This window comes from Myxocyprinus asiaticus, chromosome 4 (genome assembly GCF_019703515.2).
Source record: "Myxocyprinus asiaticus isolate MX2 ecotype Aquarium Trade chromosome 4, UBuf_Myxa_2, whole genome shotgun sequence".
Lineage (NCBI taxonomy): Eukaryota > Metazoa > Chordata > Actinopteri > Cypriniformes > Catostomidae > Myxocyprinus > Myxocyprinus asiaticus.
This window is the reverse complement of record NC_059347.1, coordinates 57,669,256-57,683,355: the sequence shown is the minus strand read 5'-3', so window position 1 is coordinate 57,683,355 and position 14,100 is coordinate 57,669,256. Positions and strand designations below refer to the sequence as shown.

Sequence of the window (14,100 nt, the reverse complement as noted above, 5' to 3'; positions counted from 1 at the left end):
ATTTACATCAAATTTCTGTCATTTTCTTTACCATTGCTTTTTCCACCAGTGGTCATGAAATGAGTTCTCCCACAAAATCCCAATGTAAAATCACAAAAACATGAAGGGTTAGTTGGAGAGGGTCCTCGCTGCAGACTGTAGCGCAATGACATAGTGGATCTAATCCTCTGCATCGTGGATTTAGGTGACGTAGTGGATGTTTTGGTTTTTATGCGTAACAGAGTACATTATTACTTTGTATTAAAGTATTACACTGAGACATTTGTTTAATATAGCGTAGCTGTTTTTTAATTATATCGTTGTAGTCCTTTGCAGCTTATAATCACACAATGTAGCGATAGCTTCTTTTTTTTATTATATCGTTGTAGCCCTTTGCAGTTTATAAATCGCACAATGCCATATCGCAATGTTATGTAGAACATGGACTCCACAAGACCCCTGAAGGTGTCCTGTGGTATCTGGCACCAAGACATTAGCAGCAGATCCTTCGCGTCCTGTAAGTTGCGAGGTGGAGCCGCCGTTGATCGGACTTGTTGGTCCAGCACATCCCACAGAAGCTTAATTGGATTGAGATCTGGGGAATTTGGAGGCCAGGGTAACACCATGAACAATTCATGTTCCTCAAGCCATTCCCGAACAATGTGTGCAGTGGCAGGGCACATTATCCTGCTGAAAGAAGCCACTACCATCAGGGAATACCACTGCCATGAAGGAATATACCTGGACTGCAATATTTAGGTAGGTGGCACGTGTTAAATTTACGTCCACATAAATGGTCGGACCCAGGGTTTCCCAAGTGCATCACACTCCCTCCACTGGCTTGTCGTATTCCCACAGTGCATCCTGGTGCCATCTCTTCCCCAGGTAAATAGCGCACACATACAATGACATACATGGCCGTCCACATGATGTAAAAGCAATTGGGACTCATCGGAGCAGGCGACCTTCTTCCACTGCTCCAAGGTCCAGTTCTGATGCTCGCGTGGCCATTGTAGGCGCTTTTGACGGTGGACAAGGGTCACACAAACCCAAACGCAGCAGGGTGCGATGTATCGGCTCGGACCAGACGGGATAGCCTTAGTTGCCACCAGCATTGATGAGCCTTGGGTGCCCAACACCCTGTTGCCGGTTTGTGGTTTGTCCCTCCTTGGACCGCTGTCGGTAGGTCCTCACCACTTCTGACCAGGAGCACCCAACAAGCCTTGCCATTTCAGAGATGATCTGACCCAGTCTTCTGGCCATAACAATTTGGCCCTTCTCAAATTCGCTCAGGTCTGTATCCTGCCCATTTCTTCTGCATTCAACACGTTGACTACAAGAATAGATTGTTCACTTACCATCTTATCTACCCAGACCTTGACATGTGGCCTTGTTAGGAGATGATCAACTTTATTCACCTACCTTTGAGTTGTGATAATGTTTTAGCTCATCAGTGTGTATACTGCATTAATGACCATTAAGTACGCTACAGTAATTAAACAAAACATTAAAATGTAAATACACGAGCATTAAAACATCCACTACATCACTAAAACCCACTACTCATGGGATTAGATCAACTACGTAATCGCACTATAGTCTGCAGCGAGTACTTCGATAGTTGACTAAAAAAGTCTCTTATCATTTATTCAACCTCATGCATTCCCAGATGTGTATGACTTTGTCTTCTGTTGAACACAAAGATTTCTAGAAAAATACCTCAGCTCTGTAGGTCCTTACAATGCAAGTCAACATGGTCCAAAACTTTGAAGCTCTAAAAAGCACATAAAAGCAGCATAGTTTAATCCATGTCTTCTGAAGTGATCTAATCTGTTTTAGTTGAGAAAAAACAAAAAAAAAAAATGTAACTCCCTTTTCATTGTACATCTTGCAATTGCAGTCTAAAGGAACGATCATGATTTCAAGCTCGATTACACTTACTAGTAGAGTTCGCAGAGTGCTAGATGGCGCTGGGAAACATAATCGAGCTTGAAATCATGACTGCCAAGGAAATGGCCGATGTCAAGATTTACAGTAAAAAAAAAAAAAAAAAAAGGACTTAAATATTGTTCTGTTTCTCACCCACACCTATCATATCGCTTCTAAAGACAAGAATATAACCACTGGAGACTTTTGGATTACTTTTATGCTGCCTTTGTGTTTTTTGGAGCTTCAGAGTTTTGGCCCCTATTGACTTGCATTGTATGGACCTACAGAGCTGAGATATTATTCTAAAAATCTTTGTTTGTGTTCAGCAGGAGAAAGGTCATAAACATCTCAGGACTCCAGACTGCAACTAAAATGGTCGAAAATGCAACCAAATATAATTGATTGCGACAATAACTTAAAATCTTGTCGCCACTGGCGACAGTCGGGTTGTGTACGTTCACATGCGGTTTCGTCAGATATCACCTTGTGAGTTATTGACTACATCTTTAGAGCGTGCACCAGTGTGTCTCATGCCACATTTCACCATTCTGTTGTGATGAGCTCGCTGCAAGCAACAACAAACCAGAGAGAGTCATGAACAAATGACTCTTTTGAACCGGGTCTTTTTTCATTTTTAAATTATATATATCTCACACATACGTGGCCAAAAGTTTGGAATAATGTTCAGATTTTGTTCTTATGGATAGAAATTGGTACTTTTATTTACCAAAGTGGCATTCAACTGATCACAATGTATAGCAGGACATTAATAACATGAAAAATTACTATTACAATTTGAGAAAAATGTTCAGAACTTCTTAAACTACTTCAAAGAGTTCTCATCAAAAAAAATCCTCCACATGCAGCAATGACAGCTTTGCAGATCATTGGCACTCTAGCAGTCAGTTTGTCCAGATACTGAGGTGGCATTTCACCCCACGCTTCCTGTAGCACTTGCCATAGATGTGGCTGTCTTGTCTAGCACTTCTCATGCATCTTACAGTCTAGCTGATCCCACAAAAGCTCAAAGGGGTGAAGATCCATAACACTCTTTTCCAATTATCTGTTGTCCAATGTCTGTTTCTTTGCCCACTCTAACCTTTTCTTTTTGTTTTTCTGTTTCAAAAGTGGCTTTTTCTTTGCGATTCTTCCCATAAGGCCTGCACCCCTGAGTCTTCTCTTACTGTTGTACATGAAACTGATGTTGAGCAGGTAGAATTCAATGAAGCTGTCAGCTGAGGACATGTGAGGCATCTATTTCTCAAACTAGAGACTCTGATGTACTTATCCTCTTGTTTAGTTGTACATCTGGTCTTCCACATCTCTTTCTGTCCTTGTTAGAGCCAGTTGTCCTTTGTCTTTGAAGACTGTAGTGTACACCTTTGTATGAAATCTTCAGTTTTTTGGCAATTTCAAGCATTGTATAGCCTTCATTCCTCAAAACAATGATTGACTGATGAGTTTCTTGAGAAAGCGGTTTCTTTTTTGCCATTTTTGACCTAATATTGGCCTTAAAACATGCCAGTCTATTTCATACTGTGGCAACTCAAAAACAAACACAAAGACAATGTTAAGCTTCATTTAAAGAATGAAATAGCTTTCAGCTGTGTTTGGTATAATGGCAAGTGATTTTCTAGTACCAAATGAGCAATTTAGCATGATTACTCAAGGATAAGGTGTTGGAGTGATGGCTGCTGTCTAGATTTGATCAAAAATGACTTTTTTCAAATAGTGATGGTGCTGTTTTTTACATCAGTAATGTCCTGACTATACTTTGTGATCAGTTGAATGCCACTTTGGTGAATTAAAGTACTAATTTCCTTCCGAAACAGAAAAATCTGTACATTATTCCAAATTTTGGCTGCCAGTGTGTGTGTAGTAATATATATATATATATATATATATATATATATATACATACACACACACACACACACACACACATATAGTTTATTTATATATATATACACACACACCATTAAAACCAACTGCCTAATATTGTGTAGGTCCCCTTCGTGCCACCAAAACAGCGCCAACCCGCATCACAGAATAGCATTCTGAGATGATATTCTTCTCACCACAAATGTGCAGAGTGGTTATCTGAGTTACCGTAGACTTTCTCAGTTCAAACCAGTCTGGCCATTCTCTGTTGACCTCTCTCATCAACAAGGCATTACTGTCCACAGAACTGCCACTCACTGGATGTTTTATGTTTTTGGCACCATTCTGCGTACATTCTAGAGACTGTTGTGCATGAAACTCCCAGGAGATCAGCAGTTACAGAAATACTCAAACCAGCCCATCTGGCACCAACAATCATGCCCATTCTCATGGTTGATGTGAACATTAACTGACGCTCCTGACCCATATGTGATGATTTTATGCACTTCACTGCCGCCACGATTGGCTGATTAGATAATCACATGGATGATTGTTGGTGCCAGATGGGCTGGTTTGAGTATTTCTGTAACTGCTGATCTCCTGGGATTTTCATGCACAACAGTCCCTAGAATTTACAGTCTTTTTACACATCCAGTGAGGGGCAGTTCTGTGGATGGAAATGCCTTGTTGATGGGTGAGATCAACAGAGAATGGCCAGACTGGTTCACATACACACACACACACACACACACACACACTAGAGGTAGAACAATATATTCAGGGTCTGAAATTAACACCTGCCAAGCGCCAAATGCGAGTACATTTTCTGTTTGGCAGTTAAATTTCACAGCGTCACAGGCCACTCTGGCAGGCATTTTGTAAAATAAATTTAAACACATTCTAGTTTTGTCCTCAAGGGGGCTCTGTAGGCCTACAGTACAGTCAGGAACATGTTTACATAGAACGGCACTTATTAGCTTGTACTGTTGCTGCTCATCAATGGTTTCAAATGCTGTGTGTCCACTGTTGCGTGGTGAGCGAAGGTGGATTCGGTGCTTTTAATCCAGACTTCAAATAATGATTGCACGCATTCTTTGTGACAATTCTTTAGCTGGGTAAGCAAACGATAATAAATCACTGTTTTTATACATTAGGCATTTGAAAATGAAGTTGGCATTTTTCCAACTGTAATCAGGCATATTTAAGATGATATTGCTCGTGTACAGAAAGCTAATAATAGAAAATTACAATGGGCACATACTGTTTGCAGTACATCTCGATGCAAGATTAAAGTAATGTTCAGGAGCGTTCATTAGGGCTGCACAGTTAATAAAAAAAATAATCAAGATTACAATTTCAGCTGTCGCAATTATATAATCGTGAAGTCTCAATTACAGCATTCCATTTAGATGTATTAATCCACTATGCCAACATTTTCTATTTACAACATATTATTTGGGCCGTTCTGTGCATGAATGCAGAGGCAAATCTGACACGTTTAAAATAGTCTAAAAGCATCTCAGTAATGCTCACTGTCTAAATTAACTGTTTACAATTTATTCAAAATGTGAATAACATTTGTTTTACATGCAATTAAAATATTAAAGCAATTCAGGAACACAGTTCTCAAGTTGTTTTGATGCACAGCCTACATAAAGAATATGGCATGTATCTGCCCCACACAAAATAAGTATTTTAATATAAATTCTATTAATCAAAATTAATAAATCACAATAACAATATCAAAGGAAATAATAGGCAATTATGATTTTCTTCATAAATGCGCAGCGCTAGCGTTCATGCCACCGGATAACTGCAATAGCAACATTAAATAGCTCACTTGCTGTTAGGAGAAACAGCTCTGAAAATTGAAAATGCTCCTATTAAGAACATAACATTAAAATGTAGGTCATTTCTCAACAGCACTGAACCTAAACCAAACCACACACTAGTTTTTTTTTTTAGGTTTAAAAAAAAAAAACTGACAACTGCAAAAACACTTCAACCAAACAGCCAAGGATTAGACCAAAAAAATAAAAATCCAAAACACACCATCTTTGTCAACTGCTACCTTCCCCCGTTTATTAATCTATATTCCTAACACACAACGCAAGTCTGCATGAATAAGATGCTAAACAGAAAAATATGAGTGACATCTTCCTGTAAAAGCAGTTTCACAGCATGAAAATACAAACAAACCAAACCCTTTTTGGTGGACACAAACACACAATGCAGTAACTGTTGAGCTCTCACCAGCTGGGCGACCCAAGAAACACATTTTACATAACTGCCTCTACACAAGCAATCAAGAAACACAACTTCCTGCCAGGTTGCTTGTTCAGTTTGAAAAACCATAATGTTCATGGTAGGTAATGTAATGAGAATAAGAAGTCATCATTTAAACTGGTTTCTAGAGGAGATAAAGGAGTTCCCCTACCTTTCCCAGACCTCCCAGAGGACAGCCTGTTCTTGCTGGACTTGGAGCTGCGTGAGTCTCTCTCTCTCATGAGCCTCTGCACTTCATCTATGGAGAGTTTTTGCAGAACGACCACAGGCTTAACGCTTTTCTTCATGTCCGCCTCAGTGTCCAGTCTCTCTAGCCGCACACATGGCTGCTTCCAACCTTCAGGAATATCTCCCCCTCCATCTTTCTTGATTTTGGGGATGGTGAAGTTCTTAAGCGCTGAACTGGCGTTGTCACCCAGCATGTATGGAGGAAGCTCGACAGGTTTACTCCCAGATTGGGCTGTGCGCTGCGTGCTGGCATCGGCGTGGCGACCCTCTGGCCTGTGTTTTGGCCGTGGGGTATCAGGCTGTTTGTCGTCATGACGATGCCCCTGTTCAGGAGCATGGTCATGCTTGTGTTTGAGAGCTTTAGGTGTGACGCCCTCTTGTGGCTCCTGAGGCCAGCGCTGGGCCTCGCTGGCCGGGACGGGTATGCCCATGCAGGCATCCTCTACCTTGCCCACCTGCTCCAAGCTTACCTGCAGACCAGGCCGGCTGGCACTGGTGCCTGCAGCACTGGCCTCTTGCGGGGCCAGCCGATGACCTGCGTTAGCCCCTCCTCCCCCACCTGGAGCCCCAGAGCCTGAACCTGCTGTGCCAGCTGCGCCAGGCTCCTGCGGGTGAGAGTCCTGTTTGCGCTTCTTCAAAGGCTTATCTAGAGAGAGAGAGAGAGAGAGAGAGAGACACACACACAGAGAAAAATAAATGGTAGGGGGGAAAAAAAGACAGAGAAGAGAAAATGTTTGACTTTTTTATTTTTTTTTTGGCATTATGACATTTCAATAAAAGCAAGCTTTTTTTTGTCATTCCCATTCATCTCTATAGTGATTCTTATAAAAATCTCATTACTGTAATACAGTCATTTTTATGATTTGGGCAGGGGCATGTTCTTGAACAGTCTGAATAGGTAGATTTAGGGGTGTTCCATTCATGATTCTTTTAGTACTTTTGACGAAACACTATATGGAAAAAATAAATGCAATTCCAATTGCATTTATTTTCCATCAGCAGTCTGTTGCCAAATGACAAGATCAATTCAGATTTCGAGAGAGCAGATTAAACAAATTAGAAATAAATTTGAGAGGCATAAATGCAATCCAATCATTTATCCTAACTCTAAATTACATAAGAATTCTAAATAAACAAATGTGCTAACATATTTCATTTATTTATGGTAAAACTTTACTGACTGCAACAAAACTCATGTTTATCTTTACGTACTCATTGATCATTAAAAGAACTGGCTCATAAGATTCATTTGTTTGGGAGTCTACCACACTGGTAGTGCTATATGTTTCATGCTATAGATTCAAAAGAACTTGCTCATAAGAGTCATTTGTTCTAGAACTGGACTATATATATATATATATATATACACACACACACAGTGTATATTAATATTTAAAATTTTTATTTGCATGACATGGCGATTATTCGCATATCAATATTTGCTGAGAAAAGCCCCCAAATAAAGAAATAAACATAACTAATACATAATAATTCAAATAACTTTAAATATAATTAGGGATGTGAATCAATTAAATATCTGTAAACTTGTTTTATTAAAATCGCAAATTTTTTCTGCAATTAATCACGATTAATCGCGATTAAATTATGGTACATGATACATAACAACAAACATTAAAAATTTTCATAAATATATTTACTTTGTCTCAAAGAACTTGTAAGAAATTAAAATGTACTTTTTTTGTAGATAAAGTTAATGACACATTTTTAGAGGTATTAATCTTTTATACAAGTATATGTATACGTGACAAAATCAGTGGACATGTTGTAAATACAAATTGGGAAAAATCTTCTTGCATTTTCCAGTGGACTTTCTTTAACAGGATAAAATGGGCAGATTCAATTCATATCAAACTTTATTTGCAAGAGAAACTTAAGTGTATTGTAAATGAATTATTAGACACTATACAAACAGACATAAATCATATTGAAAGCAGAAGTTTAATTTGCTGAAGTTTCAAATCTCAAAACTATTCTTTTCTCTGGCTGCAGCTTGCTGTACGGCCAGGTCCTTCTCAGTCTCTATTGTGCACACGCTAGGTCTCTCGACGGTTTTGCTTTTGAAACGGGTTCAGATGAAAGTGAGTGAGGTTTTCACACGATGCGAAGCGATACAGCAGCTTGCCCTTCATTCTCCGCACAGTAAATCTGCTCCCATGTTTGCATCCCCATGGCATAATATCGCACGCAATGAATAAGCGTGCACTGCTTCACACAATCAGTTTCTGTGTTACGGTTAGGGTTAGATGTGCAGTTGAGTCAAGCGAATACCTCCTGAAAATGTATATATGCCAATTTTAGAAAGTGGGGAAACCATTGGTGAAGTTTCACCCATTGTGCAAAACTACCTGGGTTTGTTCCTGGCAGGCAACAGATGTCCTAACCCCTCCCCCACCATAATCAGTGCATGTAAGGCTGAGTAGCCTGCCAGGAACAACTCGGGACACTTTTCTCCCATTGTGCGAAAGCCCAGGAAGTATAAAAACAAATACTGCATTAATTGTTAATGAGTTAAACAAAAATTATTAATCGCAGAATTAACGCATTCAATTTCCCAGCCCTAAATATAATATACATAATAATTCATATTTAAATATATTGCATCATTGTGGCAGACAAATAAAGCATTGATTAGACAATACAAAAAGTGGCTTTATGAGTCAAGCTTCTGTCAGCTTTTAAGAACGTATCCTGTGTGACCGGTTCTCATTCTGTGACTGCGCTACTTGTGAGGTTTGATGAGGTGCACAGACCACCCCCTGCTGAAGCGGCTCAGAAAAACACAAAGTACTTCAAGCTTAAATTGGTCCGATGGTAGGAAAATACATACTTTTATTACGGAATTTATATACAGGTCAAGTTGAATATAATTAAATCACAATAAATTAACGTGTTAAATCGACACCACTGTATCAATTATCAGCAATTAAATAAAATTAGGAAAAATTTGGTTGTCAGCCAATATTTATCAGTGCATCTCTACAAGTAAAATGTTTTAATTCAAACACATTACATAATTAGACAGCTGTGTCATTCTGTGTCATACCTTTGTCTTGGACCTCTTTAGCACTACGGTCCGTTTCCATGGCCGCTTCACTTTCCATTCTCTCAATTGCAGCAAGAGCCTCCACCAGTTCTCCTTCCGGGTCTGAGCCCGGATACATTCCTCCAAGCTCCACCTCTGCCGGCCTTGCCCGTGACGGACGCAGGATCAGCTTAGTGTGATCTTTTGCCGGTGAGCCCACAGTATCGTACACTGCAGCCTTATCGGCCGGGTCCCGCTCTCCCTCGGCAGGCTTCAGGCCACGCTGCTTGTCCGGAGAGTTGAGGAGCAAGTCTGGAGCCCCGTCGCGAGGAGGTGTGTATGGTGGAGATGACTGCAGGATGTGAGACGCACCCGTGAAGGTCCTCATCTGATCCTAATGGTTTACAAAAAGAAACATGCAATCAGGAAGACAGTTACGGTTGACCCTATTGAAGGGAAAGCTCAATTTGCTTAAATGTCTACTTTTGTATTGATATTCTATAGTTTTTGCCTTACTGTTGCTTTACCGTAGATGTAATAAGCACAACTTTTCTCAGGTTTCATTTCTTCAGGTAACAGAGAAAGTTTGTCTGCTAGTGTATTTATTTTATCTTCAAGGTTTCTGATAAAGAGCAACTCCATGCCATGGACTGCGAGTTTTCTATAAAGGGAGGGAATTTACGAGTCGGATCATGGAACTGACTGCACTTGAGTTTGCTGTTTGATTTTTTTTTTTTCCTGGGACCTCATAAAAAATAAGCTTTGCATCACACTTTTTTTTTTTTTTTTTTTTTTTAATTTGGAAACTTTTGATTCATTTGTGTCCTTTATTTAGCCTAAAATTGAATCACTATACACTGCTATTGTATTGAAAATATGAACCGGGATATTATTTTGTTCCACAGAAGATAAAGTAATATGGGTTTGAAATCATGATGGCAAATGATGACTTATTCAAATTTTCATTTTTGGATGATTACTACCTTAAATTTATAAAACAGACTTGCAGTTCTGCATAATATCCCATGCCAAATGAACCCGTCCACTCAATGTACCTATTGATACTAGCTATTAAAGGAATAGTTCACTCAAAAATGAAAATTCTCTCATCATTTACTCACCCTAATGCCATCTCAGATGTGTATTACTTTCTTTATTCTGTTGAACACAAAGATTTTAAGAAGAATATTTCAGCTCTGTAGGTCCATACAATGCAAGTGAATAGTGACCAGAGCTTTGAAACTCTACAAATCACACAAAGGCAGCATAAAAGTAATCCATATGACTCCAGTGGCTAAATCAATGTTTTCAGAAGCGATATGATAGGTGTGGGTGAGAAACAGATCAATATTCAAGTCCTATTTCTCTATAAACTTACACATTCTTCTTTTGTTTTTGGCAACTCGCATTACTCGTGCATATCGCCACCTACTGGGCAGGGAGGAGAATTTATAGTACAAAAGGACCTAAATATTAACCGTTTCTCATCCACACCTGTCATATAGCTTCCGAGGACATGGATTTAGCCACTGGAGTCTAATGGTTTACTTTTATGCTGCCTTTATGTGCTTTTAGGAGCTTCAAAGTTCTGGCCACCATTGTCTTGTATGGACCTACGGAGCTGAGATATATTTTTCTAAAAATCTTCATTTGTGTTTAGCATAAGAAAGTCATACACATCTGGGATGGCAAGAGGGTGAGTAAATGATGAGAGAATTTTCATTTGTGTGTAAACTATCACTTTAAAGTCAAATAAGAGTCTACATACCTTATTCTCATGAACATTTCTAATGCCTCCTGGAATCATTGGACTTGCTACTGAACCTGTAAAACAACAAGAAAATCTAAATGAGGAAGAGGCCTGGATAACACAAAGAACAACAGAACTGAAACGTTTCAAGCAGCTCATGTGCGTTTATCGTGCAGACCTTGCTGTATGTGCTGGTGTTGACTGTAGGCTGGGGGGTGGGGGTACTGTCTGTATCCGGTAGCAGGGCTTTGGGGGGCATAAGGGCTGGGTACTGGGCTGTTCTGCTGGGGAAGAAACCGTCCACCAGAACCAGACTGCCCTGCCACAAAACGCCTAACACAAAGATCAGGAGAGGACACGGTCAATGAAGAGAGAAGCCGCAAAAGATTAAAAACAATTAAAACGTATCAAAATCTACTGGCAGAATGAGACATATTCAACAGTTCTGGCAAAAACTGAATCATTTTCACCAAGTTCATTTATTGGCAGTGAAATTAGCAAACTGCTAACAAATTAAATGTTTTACATCAACCTGACACAGACAAAAATTATTTGATTACCCCAAGAATAGCATGTTAAATCCATTTCTTAGTGCACCTCATAATGTAGCATCTGACACTGGATGTGGCCCAAATAAATAAATAAATACATAACTAATTGTAATTGATTTGGCTTCATTCCACTATTATCAAATAACAGTTGTTGGTTTGTTTAGTACAATAAAAAGCAGGCTTACCCAGAGGGGCTGTGGGACACAGAGGCCTGTTGGTAGTTGGCAGAGGCAGGGCTTCCCTGCATGGAACCTGCATGTGTGATTTTATATGGTGGTGCCATTGATTGCTGACCTATACCTGTGAAAAACATCAATATGAAAATATTCTGAATTAGAAACAAGACAAACAAGAAAAAAACTGTTTCAACAGAAACACATTCATATCAGACATTTCCTAAATAATCACACTACAAAAAGGACATGTGGGTCCAATGGGTCAGGTAAAACTATTACTTCAGCTTTACTAAATTATAAAGTAGCAAAGAATGGCGTTGGGCTTCTTGGTTTCATAAAGCCATTTTAAGACAGTCAACAGTGATTTCTTAGAACACAAGATATTAAGATGCAGTCATTAAAGAGGTCATACATAGGGAGAAAGAGATCAAACCGCAGGGTAAAGCTATTTACGATTCTGTAAGTATTGCTCATAGTAAAACTTCATAACAAAAGCATTCTCAAAAATAAATGTCTATTGAAGAATAGTTGTGTCTGATATGACAATTGTTCTCACTCTGTAATATATAATTTGCAGGTAAAAGGTAGGGATGTACAAAACTACCAATTTAAAAATAACAAATCGACCAGTCAGTGCATTGTCTGAGCTAGGGTTGCACAGTATACCGGTGCTACGGTAGCATCATGATACTAAAGCTTCAAAATACTGGTGGTGCCACAGTATTTTTTTTTTTTTAAATGGTAGTAACGTTAATACGGTAGTACCGTAAATTATGTTGTATGTACTATTGTAAATATTATTTTCGCTAAAACCTTGATTTGAATCAGACCTATGTCTGAAACAACATAAAAAAAAAAAAAAGTGTCTTTTCAAGTGGTGTCCTCTTCATGTACTGCCCTTTAAGTGACCAAAATGCTGTTTAGAATTCACCCCTTATATGGTGTTGTTTATTTTTCATTGAGTGGTTTTCCCATGCTTCAAACACACACACATCTGAATCTCTGCATCTTAATTTGGCGGTCATGTCTCCTAATGGATAATATGGATTTAAATAAAACTTTGAAGAGTGAGAAGCTTTTTAAAAACAAAATTCATGTAACGAGATTTGGAATTAGTTTGGGGTTTGCCTGATGAGACCGGGAAAACCCATCTGCCGTAAATGCCTACAAAGATTTCAAGCCAAAGGTGGAACGCCAGCAACCTTATTAAACACCTTCAGACACATCCCACTGCTTCTGCAGAATACACACCGGTTAGTGCCACTTCATTTAACCTAAATGCTTTATCTTAACATTTACAGATTTACAGTTTCTCTGAAAAATCGAACGTTGCACTCGTTTACTTTTTCCAATTACAAATTATTTTGGGAAATGCAGCCAAGGTCAGTTTGGTCACGGTTGGATCACATCTCTGAGCTGTGCGATCAAACCGGTGTGTGTGTAATCTGCATTCGCGCTGCTCTTTACCAGGAGAGAGGGGCTGAAGTGGTTATAATAATGAAACAGCTGCTCATAATAGTCTTTTTAATGTTACAATATCTTTATTTTTATGTTACCAACATTCAAATAATCACAGATTCATGGAATAAAAGTTCAAAGCCATTGCCATTTAAGTTTTTTGTTTTTTTCCCCCCAAACTAATCAAACTAAGAATGCATTAGGTAACAAGTTAGTCCATTAGAGCCTTCTCCCAGTTCATCCATCAGTTATTTTCACCACTTCTGGAGCAATAAGTGGAATGGCTAGTTTCTAAGAATCAATGTCAAACTGTGTTAAGAATTAACACACGATCGTGTGGTATCGTGACGCTTTATTTGGTATAGTGTCGTAAGATATGATTATAGTATCGTGACAACCCTAGTCTGAGCTAGGCAATTAGTTAGTGCAAAGGTACCCATGTATAAGACTGCATTATGTCCATTTGTACTCAAAAATATACAATATATCATTTTTAACTTTAATTTTGTTATATTAGAATATAAAATACAACATATTACCATAGGCTATTACTTTTATTAAAATGATAATTTTGCAACATATAAATGGTGGCTAAAGAGAAAAACTTCAAGAACCATTTCTGGAGCTATACTGAATTATGACACACATGACAATTCACCTGTAGTCCCAATGTCATTGCATGTTATTTGTATATGCATCCTGAGATAGTCTGAGATCCTTTACAGCGTTCTCATAGACAACACTATTCTTACAACCCGCTCCCAGATGACTGACAGAAAAAAAAAAAAAACTCCCCATTTGCACGTGTCGTGAGACACG

The 14,100-nt window shown here is 38.8% G+C and overlaps 1 protein-coding gene across 2 annotated transcripts in view; it reads right to left on the bottom strand.

The window, feature by feature from the left end:
* LOC127439989 (nipped-B-like protein A) overlaps nt 1-14,100 on the bottom strand; it is a 78,949-nt gene that overhangs the window by 49,294 nt on the left and 15,555 nt on the right. For both annotated transcript variants that reach the window (XM_051696323.1, XM_051696324.1), the window contains exons 5-9: nt 11,833-11,947; nt 11,275-11,429; nt 11,115-11,170; nt 9,368-9,740; nt 6,227-6,949 (exon numbers count right to left, since the gene is read on the bottom strand). In XM_051696323.1, the coding sequence (XP_051552283.1) occupies nt 6,227-6,949; nt 9,368-9,740; nt 11,115-11,170; nt 11,275-11,429; nt 11,833-11,947 (1,422 nt within the window). The remainder of the gene's footprint in view (nt 1-6,226; nt 6,950-9,367; nt 9,741-11,114; nt 11,171-11,274; nt 11,430-11,832; nt 11,948-14,100) is intronic.